The following is an 18,983-nucleotide window of genomic DNA, read 5'->3' as shown; positions in this document are numbered from 1 at the left end:
ATGGCTCCGCTGCCTTTGTGCCCGATGGTAGGGCTGTTTCTGCTGCTGCTCCTGGGATCTGGACCCAGGCTCAGAGCAGGTGAGTGAAGGGACGAGCCCTCATCCGAGGACCCAGGGCTTCCTGGGACTCCTTCAGTCCTCCCCGGGATTCCTGGAACCCTGCCTCCCTACCCATCCGCAAGAACCCAACTCCCCAGCCCTTCCAGGGGACCCAGGAGCCCTACAGTCCCCGGCCCTCCTTTGTGCAGCCCACCTGCACATTGCTTCCCGGCTTCCTGGAGGTCCTGTGTGTCGCCCCCTCCCCACCTCCACCACTTCCCCAAAAGCCCCTGCCTCATTTACCCCTTCCAGGGACCCTGAAACCTTCTCCAGGGGGGCTCTGTGTCCTCCCCAAACATGCCCTCTGTCACCCTCTCCAGTGATCAGATCTCCCCATCACCTGACTTGGGATCCTGTGAACCCACCCTTCTCTCCGCCTGTCCTGGGGTCTGCAGTGGGACCACCAGGGAGACACAAGAGGTTGGAAGGAACAGGGAGAGAAGGGGCCAAACCCTACCTGGAGCCAGAGAAGAAGGTGATGTCTCCTTCTCACCACTCCTGGACATGACCCTTGGAGAGGTCCCCTCGGCAACCTCCCATTTACATGGATACCAGAGGGAAATATGTGGTCATCAGAAGCTCGGAGACACACAGGCATAGAACACCACCAGCAACATCTGGGCACACAGGTGTTGGGCTCACGGATGGCCTCACACACGTGCTGCATGCTCAGTCACTTCAGTCGTGTCCGACTCTTTGTGACCCCAAGGACTGTAGCCTGCCAGGCTCTTCTGTCCATGGGATTCTCCAGGCAACAATACTGGAGTGGGTTGACATGTCCTCCTCAGGCTCACACACAGACACAGGCAAAGACACACAGAGGGGAACACACACACACACACACACACTCAGGGATACTGAGACAGCCCCATATGAGCACACACACACACACACAGAATCACATGAGCACACACATGCACACACACATATGCACACCTTCAGGCCCATAGGAAGCCTGGGCAGCCTTGGCACTCCCAGTAGAGGCTGTTGTGGGCAGACAGAGCAAACAGCCCCCAGAATGACCTGCCCCACCTAAGTTGGCATAGAGGGAGTGTTTGCCTTGCTTACAAACCCAGCGCTGGGCATCCACCCATGCTCAGGTTCTCCCTAAGGCTGAGCCCTGGACCCTGAGATGCCAGAGCTGGGGTCGAGTCAGGGTAGGGGGACCTCTGGGGACAGCTTTGGGGTATGGGTTTGGAATGGGGGTCTTTTCAGATGTGCTTGTTTTTTTTTTTTTTTTTAAGTTTTTATTTGTTTCTGGCAGATTCTTAAGTCCCCAGCCAGGGAATCAGACCATGCCCCCTGCAGTGAGAGCACAGAATCATAACCTCTGGACCACCAGGAAGTCCCCAGATGTGCTTAGACTGGAAGTGTTCCATGGGGCTTGGTGGATCCAGGGGTCAAGGGACCTTTTCTGAAAGCCCACTCATGCCAGGGGATGTGGGGCTCCTAGGGCAGAAGTCTGTCCAGACTGGAGGGTCATTGTCGTGAGCAGAGAGTAGCACAGGGTGACGAGGGCCCCTGTGGTCGTGTGGCAGGGAGGCAGATTCTAGAAGGAGGTGATGAGTGAGCTAAGTGAGAATGGGGTCAGGGCATCTGTTACACAGGGTGTATGTGACAGTGTGATGGGAAGTTTAATTGGAGGAATAGGAAATGATGAGTGGGGTCCATGTGGGGTCCATGTTGAGAGAGGGCACCAGAGGCGGGAGAGGGTGGGCTTCTGCAGGGCCTCTGGCTCAGTGAGGACCCTGAGCTTTACCTGGAGGGGGTTGGGAGCCTGGGGAGGCTTCAGGCAGAGATGTGGGCACCTGGGCAAGTCCTGTGAGAGTGAGGGCTGGTCATCCAGAGAGGAGGGCAAAGCTTTTAACTCTAAACTCATTGTTACATTTTGTTTCTATTTAGTTTATCTCTAATCCCCTAGATGAATATGCTCCTTTTTCCACTGAGAAAAAAGAAAATTGAGGGGACTCCCTGGCTTCCCAGTGATAAGAAAGACTCTGAGTTTCCACTGCAGTGGGTCTGGTTCATTTCCTGGTTAGGGAACTAAGATCCCACATGCTGTGCCTTGCGGCCAAACAAAACCAAAAAAAAAAAAAAAAAAAAAACCAACAACAACAACAACCCAACAACAACAAAAATTGAATTTGAATTTTGGCCTGGATTCTTCAAAGAAGAGTCAGCATGATAAAATCTTGTTTTAGATTTTACAGATGTGAAAGGGAATCCGCAAATCTCTGGATTCTCAATCCTGGAGCCGTGGGTGGAGAGTGAGCTCCCAGGGATCAGGCCGACATGGGAACAAGTTTCTGTTCAGCAGTTCACCCACTCTGGGACCTAGGATGGGTCCTTTTGCCTCTCCTAGCCTCAATCTCTCCATCTGTAAATGGGAGACTGCTACTGCTACTGCTAAGTCACTTCAGTCGTGTCCGACCCTGTGCGACCCCATAGACGGCAACCCACCAGGCTCCCCCATCCCCAGGATTCTCCAGGCAAGAACATTGGAGTGGGTTGCCATTTCCTTCGCCAATGCGTGAAAGTGAAAAGTAAAAGTGAAGTCGCTCAGTCGTGTCCGACTCTTAGTGACCCCATGGACCGCAGCCTACCAGGCTCCTCTGTCCATGGGATTTTCCAAGCAAGAGTACTGGAGTGGGGTGCCATTGCCTTCTTCGAAATGGGAGACTAGCAGCCCATAAGACAAAGAGATTGACAACAGATGTCGCCTGCGGATTGGGGAACACGGTGCCTGGTGCCAGGTGAAGTTCAAGTGATAGCTTCTCCGCGCTGTGGCTGATTGTGTGTGTGTGTTTTCTACGTGTTGACTGTGTGCAGCATGTGAGATCTTAGTTCCCTGACCAGCGACTGAACCCCTGCCCCTGCAGTGGAAGCACAGTGTCTTAACCACTAGACCTCCAGGGAATTCCCTGATTGTGGTTTCTGACCAAACACCAGAGTGGACTCTTGGACCTCACCAGAAGGAGGAGTGGCTCTGGGATTCTCTGATGCCCAGTCGCAGTGGGTTTGACCGCCCCTGACCACGAGCAATGGACTCCTCGATGCCCCTTACCTCTGTCACCCCAGGCCTCCCTCTTCTGCTGCTACTGGGTGAGGAGGAACCACTGGATTGGGAGTCAGAAGGGCCCCCCTCCCCAGCCCCATGACTGTAGGGGTCATGCTTCCCATCTGAGCCTCCTCTTTCTCCCATGTGAGATGCAGGGGTTCCGGTTGCACCAACTGTGTTTTGCTATGGACCACAGCAACATGAGGATCCAGAGAAATGGCTGGGATGGGGTCACAGGGCCTCCCTGTGTGGCAGGAAGCTGTGCCCTGGCAGTGAAAATAAGAGGTGATGCAAAGAATCTGGAAAGCAGTGGTGAGGGGGTGGGGGAGGTCCCTGTAGAGGATGGCAGGGAACCTGTTTGGTTCATCTCTGATGTCCAGTGCCCAGGACAGGCAACTAGACAGACATTAGATACACAACCCACAATCCGACTGTGTCTGAAGTTGACATGGGCAAAGGATTGAGAACGAGGGCATTCCAGGAAGAGGGACCAGCCAGTGCAAGGGCCTAGAGGTATGATTTTTTTTCAGATGCCGTGGCTCTGTGACCTGGTTTTTCCTTCATGGCTGCCTTGAAGATATTGATAATAATAGTTAGAGCTCACTGTGTGCTGGTAATTTACATGCATGATCTCATTCCATTCTGGGGAGTGAGGTCCCCTTATTCCTCTCTTTTAAGATGAGGAAACCAAGGCACAGAGAGATTGAGTGGTCCAAGGTCACACAGCTAGGAAGAAGGAGAAGCTGGATTCAACCCTGAGATAGTCATCCAGAGGATGAGATGTTTGGATAGCATCATTGACTCAATGAACGTGAGTTTGAAAGAGCTCCAGAAGACAGTGAAGGACAGGGAAGCCTGGTGTGCTTCAGTCCACGCGGTTGCAAAGAGTCGGACACGACTGAGCGACTGAACAACAAGAAGTCATCCAGACACTTTTCAGGCTAGTGCCTGTCCCCAGGCCAAGACAGCCCCCACCTGCAGCCTCTAACTTTTGTCTCCCTCCTCCACCCCCAGCTCCCCAGAGGTCACATGTGCACCGACGTGGGCTCATAGGACTGGCCGGGACTATCGACTGTGTTGGCCCTCGCCCTGCCTTGGTCTATGTGAAATATGGCTGCTTTTGTGGTCTGGGGGGCCATGGCCAGCCCCAGGATGCCATAGACTGGTGAGTGCATGCTGGGGGCTTAAGGTCCCCACCCCCTGGGGTGGTTAAGGCTTATGAGGAAATACCCAAACTGAAGTTGGGTTTAGATACGAAGCCCCCAGCAAATGGTGCTCCTTGCAGGCAAAGGGTCTCCTGGGCAACATGCCCATGAGGCCAGACCTTGGTGCCAGCTGGCCCCCAGTCTGGCAGGGTGATTGCTTTAGCTGAAAAAACAAATCATACATCACTGTATGAAATGGCCCAGACTTATTATGCACCAAAACTGTCCTGAGAGCCCCTTTGAGTTCTCACAACAGCCCCATTTCAGAGATAAGGAAACTGAGGCCCAGAGAGATCAACTTGTCTAGAGCCACATACAGAGTGAGGGGTGGGGACTGGGATTTGAGCCCAGGCGGCCTGGCGGGATTCACACCCCTGATCACTGCCTTCTGCTGCTGGGTGAGAAGGACCTGTTCTGTGCCAGGCTGTGGGCTTAGACCTTCCACGACCTCTCATTTGCCACCACAGCCATGGCCGTCCGATGGGGATCCCTATTTTACAGACCGGGTCCCACAGCCACTCATCCATTTCCAGAGTGGTCAGGGGGCAAAATGTTGATTGTCTCTTCCAGGTCTTGGAGGATATAGTTGTCACTGACAGGTCTCTATCCAGCCTCGTGCCTCCAAGGCTCCTGCCGTGGGCCCTGCCCTTCCTCCCACACTCTGGTTGGCTGGTTCCTGCACATCTTTCCAGACGTAGCTCCCCCAGGCATCACTCCCTCTTGGAAGTCTTCTCTGAAGCCTAGCTGGACCTGGCATCCCCTCTGGCTCCCAGAATCCTGTCACATGCATCCTAGTGTTTCTTGCCATGCCCACTGCATCTGCAGATTTGTCTGCCTCCCCCATCCTGGGGTTGGGGGCTAGTGCTTGGGCTGAGACCTCAAGCAGGAAGAGTGGGCAGGAATTTCTCCCAGGCAGAGGCAGATTAGGGGCAAAGTCAGGAGGCAGGGAGGGTATGGCTGGAAGAGACCAGCATGGCAGGAGCTCAGAGGCTCAGAGACTGAGGCAAGCAAGGGCCATACTTGAGCATGGCGGAGAGACAGAGGTAGGGCAAGACACACTGGGGTCAGTGGAATTAATTCCCAGGTCGGGGATTCTCAGGGACAAAGCCTGGACCAGAAGATGCTCTCCCCTGTGGGTCCTCATTCTCCTGAAGTTATGGCACAGGAGGATGGCCAAGGGACCATCCTTGCCCTTACTTACCCCTTGGTCTGTCCATCTGCTATCCACAGGTGCTGTCATGCACACGACTGCTGCTATACACATGCCGAGAACTCCGGCTGCAGTCCCAAGTTGCAGCCCTACTCCTGGAATTGTGTCAATCAGACTGTCAAGTGTGGTGAGTTCCCAACATAACACCCAGCAACAGCCATTGGCTGGAACATAGAGGGGCTTCCCACTGTAGGTGGGGCCATTCTCCCATCTGCCCCAGTCTCCACCATGCCCTATTGTCTCTCCACCACTGAGGCCAAGGGTCAATTACCATAGTTCATTTCTCCTGTGCTGTTGATTTTGTTAAGAAAAAGGAATTTTTCTGTCAAACCTAGGAAAACAGAAGGGAGGTCCAAAGGCTGAATGATTTGAGAGAAATGAGAGTGGTGAGTGAGCCCATTTATTTATCAGAATGAAGAGTATGCCGGTGTCTGAAGAATCCCTTTTGCGTTAGCACTGCCCTCCCCAGGGGATGTCTGAGTTTGCAGACCCTGGTCTGTGGCTGACAGCTTGGTCTGTGATTCAGATTCTGTTATGTCACTAAGCCCTGATCTCCTGGGGCCTCAGTTTGCTCACTGGTAAACTGGGAGTGGAAATCCAGCTGGCCTGTGGTGAGGGTGAAGTGACAGCGTCGTGGCATTTCATGCCTAATAGATGTCCTTAATGGTCTGTTGAAGAAATGACCCAACACAGAACCTCCGATGAGCAAGACCAGGCACAATTTCATGGAGCCCAGGATTTAGGGAAGGACATGAACACAGTTCTGAGTAACCCTGAATGCCCCCAAGAGAAAGTGATTTCTCTTTCAGTTTTCTTTTAATCCTTCTAATTTTGTGAAATCAGGAGAAAGTCAGTTTTAATCTAGCTAAAACATCTGTGGGACCCTCCCTGATCCTTTTGAACAGAGAGAGTAGATTTCTGGCTTATAACATTATTCAAAAACTGTTCTATTCTTAAATTTAATTCAGGCTTTAAATAATCCTTCATATCTATCCATCTATCATCTATTTGTTTATCTATTACTTCTCTTTAACCACAAGCAGCATGTATTTACTGAGGATAATTGTAACATAACCTGATACCACTGTACATTTTACATGACTAGCTACCTGTAAAGCTGAAAGAAAAATAAACTTGTGGCTTAAAATATTTTTGTCCCTCAGGGCAATCTTACTGGTTTTCAAAAGAAACCAGTAAGAAAAGGAATGAAGTATTTGTTTTTAGGATTATCTTCTGATGGATGGTGCTTTCCATTTGCAGTTTCCGTTCACATAAATTTAAAAAGCCGAATCAAGGGAAGAAACAGGATGTGAATGATTGTACAGGCACCGTGTAGATAAGGCTGGGATTTGGGCAGTGAGGTTCCAAGTTATCTGAGAAGCTGAAATGAAACACACAGACAACGGGCTCCATAACTTTTTTTTTTTCTTTTTACTCTTAACTGAGCATAACATAAAATTAACCATTTTAAAGTGTACTTTTCAGTGATATGCAATGCATTCACAATGTCCTCCAACCATAACCTCTATTTCCAAAACATTTTATTTTTATTTTTGGATGCGCAGGGTCTTCTCTGACGTGTGTGCGCTTTCTCTAGTTACGGCAAGTGGGGGCTACTCTCCAGCTGTGGTGAACAGGCTTCTCCTTGCAGTGGGTTTTCTTGTTGTGAAGCAGGGCTCTAGGCCATGTGGGCTCAGTAGCTGTTTGACTCGGGCTTTGTTGCTCCATGACATGTGGCATCTTCCTGGACCAGTAATGTGTCCCCTGCAATTGGCAGGCAGATTGTTAACCATTGGACCACCAGGGGTTCGCAGAACATTTTCATCAACATCCCCCCAAACTCACACACCTGTCAAGTGCTCAGTCTCTATTCCTCCTCTTTCCAGCATCTGGCAACCACCAATTTGCTTTCAATCTCTATGGACTTACCTATTCTAGATACTTCCTACAAAAGATGTCATATAGTAAGCCTTTTGTGTCTGACTTCTTTCACTTAGCCTCGTGTTTTCAAGGTTCATTCTTGTTGTAGCATGTGTCTGAACTTCATTCCTTTTTATGACTGAATAATATTCCATTGTAGGTATGTATTGGAGAAGGCAATGGCACCCCACTCCAGTACTCTTGCCTGGAGAATCCCATGGACAGAGGAGCCTGGAAGGCTGCAGTCCATGGGGTCGCTAAGAGTCGGACATGACTGAGCGACTTCACTTTCACTTTTCACTTTCATGCATTAGAGAAGGAAATGGCAACCCACTCCAGTGTTCTTGCCTGGAGAATCCCAGGGACGGGGGAGCCTGGTGGGCTGCCTTCTATGGGGTCACACAGAGTTGGACACGACTGAAGTGACTTGCCCGTAGGTATGTATATACTACATTTTGCGTATCCATTCATTCATTGTAGGACATTGTATTGTGTCTGAAACCGTTTACCTCAGATTGGGACTTGAACCCAGCCAAAACCCAGTCTGGGACTTGAACCCACATGAAGTGAAGTGAAGTGAAAGTTGCTCAGTTGTGTCCAACTCTTTGCGACCCCATGGACAGGCCATGGAATTCTCCAGGCCAGAATAGCCATTCCCTTCTCCAAGGGATCTTCCCAACCCAGGGATCAAACCCAGGTCTCCCACATTGTAGGTGGATTCTTTACCAGCTGAGCCACAAGGGAAGCCCAAGAATACTGGAGTGAGTAGCCTTATCCCTTCTCCGGGGGATCTTCCCGACCCAGGAATCAAACCAGGATCTCCTGCATTGCAGGTGAATTCTTTACCAACTGAGCTCACATGGCTGGAACTCAAACCCAGCCACAACCCATGGTACCTGGTTTCAGGACCTAATGAAGCTCAGGTTCTTGATATCTCATTGCAGAAAGAACTCAGTGAGAGACAAAGTGATAGGTGAGAAGTGGATTTACTCAGATTCAGAGAGAAGCACACTCCACAGACAGAGTGTGCGCCGTCACCGAGGGTGAGTGTGGCCGCGAAATGTGGTGTGGTTGGTTTTTATAGGCTGGGTAATTTCACATGCTAGTGAGTGGGAGGATTATTCCAGCTACTTTTGGGAAGAGGTGGAGATTTCCGGGATTTGGTCCACTGTCCACTCCTTGGTCTTTTGACAGTGCCTTGGAACTCTCGTGGTACCTCTGGGTGTGTCGTTTCACTTGCTGATTGAGGGTTAAGGTCTGGTCTTGTCTGCCCTCTGGGTCCCATTTGATTCTAATCGGTTTATGGTGTGTTCTTGGGCTGTGCCATTCTTTCACAAATTGTGCCCTGCTCCTTTTCTTCCTGTTGTATTTCCACCTTTTAACTACTGGGAATAGTGCTGCTGTGAACATTTGTGAACAAGTATTTGTTTGAATACATGTCTTCATTTCTTTGGGGGCATATACATAGGAGTGGAATTGTTGCATTGTCTAGTAATTCCATTTTACTTTTTGAGGAACTCTTCCCTGGTGGCTCAGATGGTAAAGAATCTGCCTGCAATGCAGGAGATCTGGATTTGATCCTTTGGTCAGGAAGATCCACTGGAGAAAATACTGGCTACCCACTCCAATATTCTTGCCTGGAGAATTCCATGGACAGAGGAGCCTGGTGGGCTAGGGTCCATAGGGTCACAAAGATTCAGACATGAGTGAGTGACTAACACTTTCACACCAATTTTTGCTATAGGAGCTGCACTGTTTTACATTTCTCATTAGCAATGTATAGGGTGTTTCTCCACAGCCTTGCCAACATTTGCTATTTTTCTTTTTTCTTTATTATTTAGTGGAGATAATTAGTGTATCTCATTGTGATTTTGATTTGCCTTTTTCTCATGACTAATGATGTTGAACATATTTTCATGTGCTGGTTGGTCATTTTTCCATCTTCTTTGGAGAAATATCTATTCAAGTCTTCTGCTCATTGAGTAGTTTGTCCTATTGTTGTTGAATTGTGAGAGTTTCTTGTTCTGGATACCGGACTCTATCATATATGTGATTTGCAAAAGATTTCCGACCATTCTGTTGCCTTTTTTTTTTCTTGATAATGTCTTTGGTATACAAAAGGTTTAATTTTGCTAAAGCCTGATTTATCACTTCTGTCTTTTTTATTTTGGGGCTGCACTGGTCTCCGTTATGGCACATGGGCTTCTCCAGTTGTGGTGCGTGGGCTCCGGAATACCCAGGCTCAGCCGTCGTGGTGTTAGGGCTCCAGAGCGCATGGTCTCTCTAGTTGGGGTGTGCAGTCTTAGTTGCTCTGAGGCATGTAGGATCTTAGTCCTCCAGTCAGGGATCACGCTCACCTCCCTGCTTTGGAAGGCAGATTCTTAACCACTGCACCACTAGGGAAGTCCCAATTTTGTCTTCTGTTGATTGCATTTCTGGCATCCTATCTAAGAATTTGTCACCAGATCCAAGGTCATGAAGATTACCCCTATATTCTTCAAACAGTGTTATAGTTTGAACTCCTTTATTTTTTTAAGTTTTCTTGAAGCATTATTGATTTACAATGTTGTGTTAATTTCTGCTGAACAGTGACGTGACTCAGTTATATATATTTTTTCACTGAACTCTTTTTAGGTCATTGATCTGTTTTGAGTTGGTTTTTGTCTATGGTGAGTGGTAGGAGTCCACGATTATTCTTTGGCATATGGATATTCAGTTGTTCCAGCGCCATTTGTTGAAGAGACTCTTTTGTCCCCATTAAATTGTCTTGGTACTTTTGTTGAAAATCACTTGACCCTTAGATTGGTGTCATCTCTGAGCCTGTTTTCTTACCTGGAAGATGGATGTTGCAAAGATGAAAAAAAAGAGTTTATAATGTGATATCCAGATTGGATGGAGGCTGCTACTTTCTTCCCTCCTCTCTCCTCCATCCCTCATTCTTATCTGAACTTCTCTCTGATCCCCACTGCCTCCACCTGAGAGAACTGAGGGTGTGGTGTGATTCTTCACTGAAACCCCAGCTTCTGCAGACTTGGTCTGCTCTAGAGGCAAGGAGGCTATACTAAGGGTTACATAGAAAGATATTCTTAGATATGCACAGATTCTTAGCCATGTCTTCTTAGTCTATGTTAAGAGTTGGCACAGAGAAAAGCTGAATTAATATGGAGACATTAATACGGAGTCCTTGATTCAGTCAATCGAGGACTGAAAATGTCCCAGACATCATCTCGTCCAACCATCTCACGTAGAGCTGCAGGGAACTGAAGCCCAGGGAAAGAAGTGACTTGCTTAACCTGGTGATGATAAGCCCACTTCTGGGCATATTCTCTGTCCCCACACTGCCCCCTTCCATTGTGAGTGGAGAGGAGAAGTGGACCTTGAGTGGAAAATATGTTAAAAATCTTTCCCTTCTCCCTTCAACCTGCATGTTCTGCTGCCCCTAACCATGTGAAAGGGCTTCCCAGGTGGCACAAATGGTAAAGAACCTGCCTGCCGATGCAGGAGATACAAGAGACGTGGGATTGATCCCTCGGTGGGGAAGATCCCCTGGAGAAGGGAATGGCAATCCACTCTAGTATTCTTGCCTGGAGAATCCCATGGACAGAGGAGCCTGGTGGGCTATAGTCCATGAAGTCACAAAGAGTCGGACACAACTGAGTGCTCGAGCACACACACACACATACACACACACACACCCATATAAAAATGATATTTGTGAAATACTTATTAGTGTGTCAGCTAGTGGGGCTGTGCCTATTTACAGAACTGCTTTCCCTGAACTGAATGAAGAGAACCAAAATATCTATTATGCATTTTTTGGCTAAAAATATTCTCTTATTCTGTTTGGAGATATTCTGAACTTAGCTGTTTGCTTAATTACAGGTGTGGCCCATTTTCCATTTATGGGCTTGACAAATATATTTTTTAAAAATATTAAGCATATAATAATATTTACCGGCAGGCCTTTATTTTAAACTTAACCCTTGGGAGCTAGGTTTCCTTTTCAGTTTTTTATTATTCTTGAATAACATGAATCTGTTGGGCTTCTGAGGCCATAGAATAGTGAGACCAAGCCTTGTTTTTCAAAGGATTTTCTTGCTCAGGGAGACATGAGGAGCATAGCGGAGGGACAGACACTGGGTCAGGAGATGCTGGGCTGAAATCCTGATATACTCTTTCCCAGATCTGTGGCCTTGGACAAGTTACTGAATCCCTCTCCTTTTCTGTAAAATGGGAGTAAAAAAAACTCTGGTGCTGGGTTTGTACAAGAATTGGAAATGATATATGTTTTTTCTATATTCTCCCAACAACCATTATTGAGAATCTATTCTGTGTCAGGCTCCCTGATGGGCAAAACAGAGGAGCAAGGCTCTGTGGTCGAAAAAGGAAGCAGGAAATAGTGTTCATGCCAATTGCTTTTATAAGTGCTTGTTGGAAAAGACATCAATGAAGTACTATGCATGAAAGCGAAAAATGAAAATGTCAGTTGCTCAGTCATGTCCGACTCTTTGCGACCTCATGGACTACAGCCTGCCAGGCTCCTCTGTCCATGGAATTCTCCAGATAAGAATATTGGAATGGGTAGCCATTGCCTTCTCCAGGGGACCTTCCACTTGGTTGCTGCAAGGAATATAGCTGGAGGGAACAAGGGTGGCAGCTAGGCCCCCCCGTGAGGCTGTTGCAGGGATCTGGGTGAGAAGTGCCTTGGACAGATGACATCAGTGGAGGTAGCGGAAGGTGGAGCCAGGGGACTCCCATGGATGGGGGAGGGAAGGGGAAATGGCTGGAGTGTTTGTGTCAGTCCCCCTGTCCTTAGACAGCTGTCCTTTGGCCAACTCTGCGGGAACAGTGCAACCTTGGAGCTTCAATGGCTCTTTCCTTAGAAGTCCCTAGCCCACCAGGTCATGTTCCAAGAGTATGGCCCGTGGAAATTTTACCGGTAACAGTGCTGGCTCTGGTACCAGCTGGTTCATTTACCAATTTTTACCAATTAGTTTTATCTGTCTGTCCATCTGTCCATCCATCTGTCTGTCCATCCATGCACATGCCTTTTCTGATTCAAACCTAATCCACGTTTGTTGTGGAAAATCAAAACATCCCAGAATCATTGTAATGTAAGAAGTTAGGCTCCATCCACCAGCGTTAACTAACTTCTGTTGCTTAGCATGTTGTTCTCCTCCAGATTTATGCATGTGTAACAGACAAACAAGAACAAATATCAGGACTTCCCTGGTGGTCCAGTGGTTAAGAATCTGCCTGCAATGCAGAGGATGCAGGTTCGATCCCTGGTCCGGGAAGATCCCATATGCCCTGGAGCAGCTAAACCTGGGTGCAGAGCCCGAGAGTCACAACAGAAGGCACCGCACTCAGAAGCCTGCCCGCTGCAACTCGAGAGTGACCCCTGCTTGTCACAACCAAAATCCACTCACAGCAACAAAGACCCAGCACAGCCAGGAATACATAAAATAAATAATTTTCTTTAAAAAAAGAACAAAAATCGGATCACATTATATACGGATATATATATATATATATATCACGTTTTTTTTTTCACTTAATATTGTGTCTTGGACATCTTGAAACGTCAAGGTTGGCCTTATTCTTAAACATTTATTTATTTTATTTATTTATTTTTGGCCGTGGTGGATCTTTGTTACTGCACGGGCTTTCTCTAGATGCGGTGTGCAGGCTTCTCAGTGCTGTGCCTTCTTTTATTGCAGACCATGGGCTCTAGGGTGCGTGCGCTCAGTAGCTGTGGCTCTCAGGCGCTAGAGCTCGGGCTCAATAGTTATGGCTCACGGGCTTAACTGCTGCGTGGCTTGTGGGATCTTCTCTGACCAGGGATCAAACCCGTGTTTCCTGCATTGGCAGATGGAGTCTTTACCACTGAGCCACCGGAGAAGCCCCAGCCTCATTCTTTTAAAGTCTGACAATCACCTGTGGCAGAGTGTCTCCATCTTGACACTATGGAGGCTGGATCTCTGGTGTGGGAGCCATCCTGGGCATTGCAGATGTTTAGTAACATCCCTGGTCTCTGCCAAGCAGATGCCGGTAGCAAACCCCCTACCCTCCACCTGGGACAGCCAAAGATGTCTCTAGACACTACCACAAGCCCGGTGGGGGACACAATGGCCCGCAGCTGAGAATGGCCAGTCTGTGGCACCAATGTACTTCATTTTGCAGAGACTGTGGTTGTTTATAAGGCTTTGTGCACCTGTGAGAGGCTTTTGCAGCATGGAGTCTTAGAATTGTAGGGTCAGATGGTGTATTTGAGGCACCCTTAGAATAATGGGCTTCCCTTGTAGCTCAGTCGGTAAAGAATCTGCCTGCAGTGCAGGAGACCCAGGTTCGATCCCTGGGTTGGGAAGATCCCCTGGAGAAGGAAATGGCAACCACTCCTGTATCCTTGCCTGGAAAATCTCATGGACACAGGAGCCTGGTGGGCTGCAGACAATGGGGTTGCAGAGCTGGGCATGACTGAGCGACTAACACTCACTTACTTACCTACTAGAATTTTTATGTAGAAAGGGCTGGCAGGCAGCCTGAAGGGGAGGTTAGAGGACTTGTCCTGGAGGAGTATTTACTCTGCAAGGGCATTTAGACAATGTAGACGGTGTTTATTGTAGAAGCTGGGGAGGTGCTAACGGGAGGCCTGGGGAAGATTAGGGAGGAGGAGGGCCATCAAAGACCCCCACAAGCCACCTCCTTTCATCACTGAGTGGTATAGATATTTTAAATCTAATAAGTAATGTAAACTAAATTCAAAATAGCGGCCCCTCACATTTGGTTAATTGAGATCACTTTTCCACAATGAAAGCACTGTATGGCTCAAAGTAGAAAAGTTTCAAATGATAACTTCTACCACAAAAGTTTTGTGGGAAATAAAACTCCCATTGACACTACCCAGACCTCCATTTGATTAATTTTCTGGTGCTGTTCTTGTTTTGTCTTTTTTTGAGTGCATAATACATAAAAAATAGAGCAGTGTGTATTGTACTCCTTAAGTTTTCTTAAATGTAAGTTGCTTCCCATGTCATTAATGGCAAAAACCATCACAATATTGTAATTATCCTCCAATTAAAATAAATTGAATAATTTAAAAAAGCTCTATTCAAAGAATAGATTGTTGTTCAGTCACCAAGTAGTGTCTGACTCTCTGTGACCCCACTGAATAGCAGCATGCCAGGCTTCCCATCCTTCACTATCTCCCGGAATTTGCTCAAACTCATGTCCATTGAGTCAGTGATGCCATCCAACCATCTCATCCTCTGTCGTCCTCTTCTCCTCCCGCCTTCAAGAGTTCGATTCCTTGTCAGAAAACTAGATTCCACATGTTGCAGCTAAGACCTGGTGCAGACAGATTGATTGATTGATTTTAAAATCCTGTCTTAAAACTTGCATTTATAAGGGCAGATGAGTCCCCTGAGTTGACAGTCTGTTCCCTTCTGGCAGACAAGCCAGGAGGCCTGGGATCAGGCAGAGCTGAAGTGGGGATCAGTCCCTATACCCCTTCTCTGGATTTTTCTTCTGTAAGGTTGGGGTGCTGATGCCGAAAGCTCAGCTTCTCTGTACACCAGTGCTGAATCAAACCTTGGAGGCAGAATTTTGGGCAAAGTAGAAAAGGATAGGTTTTTTGCTTTGTCAGGCCAAGTGGGGGACAGAGCAGGCTTATGCCCTCAAAACCCACTTGGGAAGATAGTGAGAAGTTTTATAGTAATTGTCCAAAGAGGGAGTGATCAGCTCGAGGAGGTTCTTCTGGTGGGTTGGTAGTGAGGTAAGTGGGAATCAACATCATCAACCTTCAAGTCCAACTAGCCTGAGGTCTATGCGCTTATGGGCAGCATACTACTGGTAACTCCTCCCATCTGGAAGCCTTTCAGTATCTGCAAAATATCCCAAAGACATTCTTGTGTGGACCTGTTAATAGGAAAACAGGACCTTGCCCCAGGGCTGCTCTTGACTGTTTCCTCTTGGTCTCCCATCCACTCCCTTCCCTAGTTAACAATTGCTTGACTCTGCCTCCAGGTACAGCATTTCGGACTCTTTTGTTGACCATGATGGCTATTCCATTTCTTCTAAAGAATTCCTGCCCTCAGCAGTAGATATAATGTTCATCTGAGTTAAATTCGCCCATTCCAGTCCATTTTAGTTCGCTGATTCCTAGAATGACGACCGTGAAGAAAGCTGAGTGCTGAAGAATTGATGCTTTTGAACTGTGGTGTTGGAGAAGACTCTTGAGAGTCCCTTGGACTGCAAGGAGATCCAACCAGTCCATTCTGAAGGAGATCAGTCCTGGGTGTTCTTTGGAAGGAATGATGCTAAAGCTGAAACTCCAGCACTTTGGCCACCTCATGACAAGAGTCGACTCATTGGAAAAGACTCTGATGCTGGGAGGGATTGGGGGCAGGAGGAGAAGGGGACGACAGAGGATGAAATGGCTGGATGGCATCACCAACTCGAGGGACGTGAGTCTGAGTGAACTCCGGGAGATGGTGATGGACAGGGAGGCCTGGCGTGCTGCGATTCATGGGGATGGAAAGAGTTGGACACGACTGAGTGACTGAACTGAACTGAACTGACTCTGCCTATTGGAACTCAGGGAAGGAGTTGGAGGAACTCATGGAGAACTCATGGAGGCTGAAGAAAGGCTGTTTCCTATAATCAAAGAAGTGAGGGACACAAAGGCCTTTTGCCCAGGAGCCTCAGAGGGCCCTGCATGCCTCCGGTGCCAGCGGCTCTGCCCTGAGAGGACTGGGTGAGGTGGGGACCACAGAGCCAGCCCTTCACGTAACTGCACAGTTAACTCAGGCTTCCGTCATCTGCACTTTTTCTGTTACCATTTACTGAATTATAACCAAGGCGATTTTTTGTTCTGTTTTTTAAAATTTCGTTTTGTTTTTTTGGCCTTGCAGCATGGCTTGGGACATTAGTCTCCTGACCAGGGATCCAATCTACGCCCATGGCAGCGAAAGTTTGGAGTCCTAACCTGGACCGCCAGTGAATCCCCAAGGCAGAGTGTTTAAACACAGGCTTTTGGAGTTGGAGGTGTTTGTGTTTTGCCTTCTCTCTCAATAGTTTCCCAGAGTGTGAGAAGCTTAATAAATGAATTTAGGTGAGAAGGATTTTCCCTTTCAGTCCTTTGTTAATTCTTCCAGGTAGGCAAGGAGGAAGTATCGATTGCATGATGGTCTGACTACTAGAGAGGGTGAACCTGTCTTTCACTTGCTATTCTCCCTTTTTTAAAACTAAGACACTCCTTTCTGGGGGCTCATAACCTTCAGGTGGGTAACAGCATTTAACTAGACTTTGATATTAGAACTTTATCTTCACTGGCTTTTTTTAATCAGTTTTATATATTTGTGGTATAAGATTTTGGTTTTCCATTTATGGCAGTGACGATTTATTTAATGCAATTTAATACTATTTAATATAATTAAATGATAATTTATTTAATAATTGACTTACTATTAAAAATAAAGGGGATTTAAAGATATCCCTGGTGGCTCAGTGGTAAAGAATCTGCCTGCAATGCAAACATGAATATTATTACCTTGGGTTGGGAAGATCCCCTGGAGAAGGAAACGGCAACTCACTCCAGGATTCTTGCATGGAAAATCTCATGGATAGAGGAGCCTGGTGGGCTACAGTCCATGGGGTCACAAAAGGGTCAGACAAGACTGAGAGACTAGCACACATAACGCTATCATCTTGAAGCTGCCATGGGCCTGAGTTTGGGAAACCCTGTGTGCAGTCATGCTGATAAACACCTTTAATCAACTCAGCTCATTACAGGGTCAGAGGGTCTCAGGCCCCCTGCCTCCTGCTTGACATCTCCCAGCCCTGCCGCTGTTCATCACGCCAGGTGCTGCCACGCACTCTGAGTGTTGCCCTGAGACAGAAGCTGAATTTTCTGACTCTCATGCTTCATCTTGCTAGGATCTCTAAGGAACATGTACATTTTAAGATTAGCTGGCAGTTTAAGGAGGTCAGCTACAGCTCATAAGCACCTGCTGTTTGCCCTACATTTTACTGACTTCCATCTCTTTGCATTCTCCCAACAGCCCTTAGAAGTAGGTACTTTTAGTATCCTCATGTGGACCCTGTGGAAGCAGCCTGGGAAGGATGAAGTGATGTAACCAAAGGAACTATATCCATGGCTGAGCTGGCTACCTCCAAGCTCATGCTTTGCTGTGCCTCTGGAAGAAATTTGGAAGGATTTAATAGTGGGTGGCCCCTGCCCCACCCCCACCCACCTCCACCACAATTATTTTGTGAATAATTAAAAACTCACAGTCAAAGGCAGGCGACGTATCCAGAGCTGTTATAGCTTCTAGATTAACGGATACAACTTGAAGATCACAAAATCTTTCCAACCCAAAGGATTGCTTCTGTAGCAGCAAAATTCCCAAGGTAGAGGGAGATCTATCTTTGGGTGGCAGCCTTTGCATCTCTGTATAACGTAGGCCCAAGAGGAGGGGAGAGATGGAATGTACAATTGTTACCTAAAACAAGCTGTGTTTTTATATGGTATCATGTCATCTGCAAATAATGACAATTTTACCTCTTCTCTTCCAATTTGGATACCCTGTATTTCTTTTTCTTATCTGACTGCTATGGCTAGGACTTCCACTACTGTGCTGAATAGGAATGGTGAGAATGGGCATCCTTGTCTTGTTCCAGATTTCAGTGGGAAGTCGTTCAGCTTTTCACCACTGTTATGTTGGCTGTGGGAACAAGCTGTTTTCTTGAAGGAGCATCTGAAAGAGACTTGGAGAGAAAAGGTAGGGAAGTGCAGGTGGAACCAACATTGATGGTGTGCATGCCTAGGGCCAAGCCCCTGCCTGGCACTTTATATATGCTTTCTCACCCAGACTTCATAATAAACCCGCACAGTGGATAGTGCCCCCTTTTAAATGAGGACTTTGCTCAGAAAGTTCACACAGAGCAGGGCTCCAAAAAAAAAAAAAAAAAAGCCTGGATGGTTCCCAGGCACCTACTGCTTGTCTAACTGGATCCTCAAGTGCAATAGTGTAATACTGATACAGAAGAGAAGCTTTATAAAAGGGCGTACGGACTTTGGACTTTTCCTCTGAAAATACTACCCTGGTGACTTCAACTTTGTTTTCTGTAAAATGGGCTGAATATCACCTTCCTTGGGAGTTGTCCTGATGAGGGGGATCACTGTGGTGAACTGTCAAAGTGTTCCTGGATGCAGTTTATGACCCTTCCTGTTTCCAGCTTTACTAGCCTCCCTTGTGTTTATCTTCAGGTCTGCAAATCCCTGTTCTAACTTCAGTTTCTCCACTTCTTCCAGAACCAACGGAGGACAAGTGCCAAGAACTCATATGCAAGTGTGACCAGGAGTTTGCTTACTGCTTAGCCCGAACAGAGTACAACATTAAGTACCTCTTCTATCCCAATTTCTTGTGTGGGAACTATTCACCCGAGTGTGACTGACTAGCCTGACTTGAAATGTTTTTGCACGAGGAAA

The 18,983-nt window shown here is 47.5% G+C and overlaps 1 protein-coding gene across 1 annotated transcript; it reads left to right on the top strand.

Moving 5' to 3' along the window:
* Positions 1 to 18,973, top strand: LOC138428855 (group 10 secretory phospholipase A2-like). The gene is made up of 4 exons (XM_069569790.1): positions 1 to 79; positions 4,172 to 4,322; positions 5,593 to 5,699; positions 18,807 to 18,973. The coding sequence occupies exons 1-4, from the start codon at positions 1 to 3 to the stop codon at positions 18,947 to 18,949; spliced, it is 480 nt and encodes a 159-aa protein (XP_069425891.1). The 3' UTR covers positions 18,950 to 18,973.
* The last annotated feature ends 10 nt before the right edge of the window (positions 18,974 to 18,983 follow it).

The sequence above is a fragment of the Ovis canadensis genome, chromosome 24, assembly GCF_042477335.2.
Source record: "Ovis canadensis isolate MfBH-ARS-UI-01 breed Bighorn chromosome 24, ARS-UI_OviCan_v2, whole genome shotgun sequence".
NCBI classification, from domain to species: domain Eukaryota; kingdom Metazoa; phylum Chordata; class Mammalia; order Artiodactyla; family Bovidae; genus Ovis; species Ovis canadensis.
Note: the sequence above shows the minus strand (reverse complement) of the source record. Positions and strands in the feature narration are given on the sequence as shown.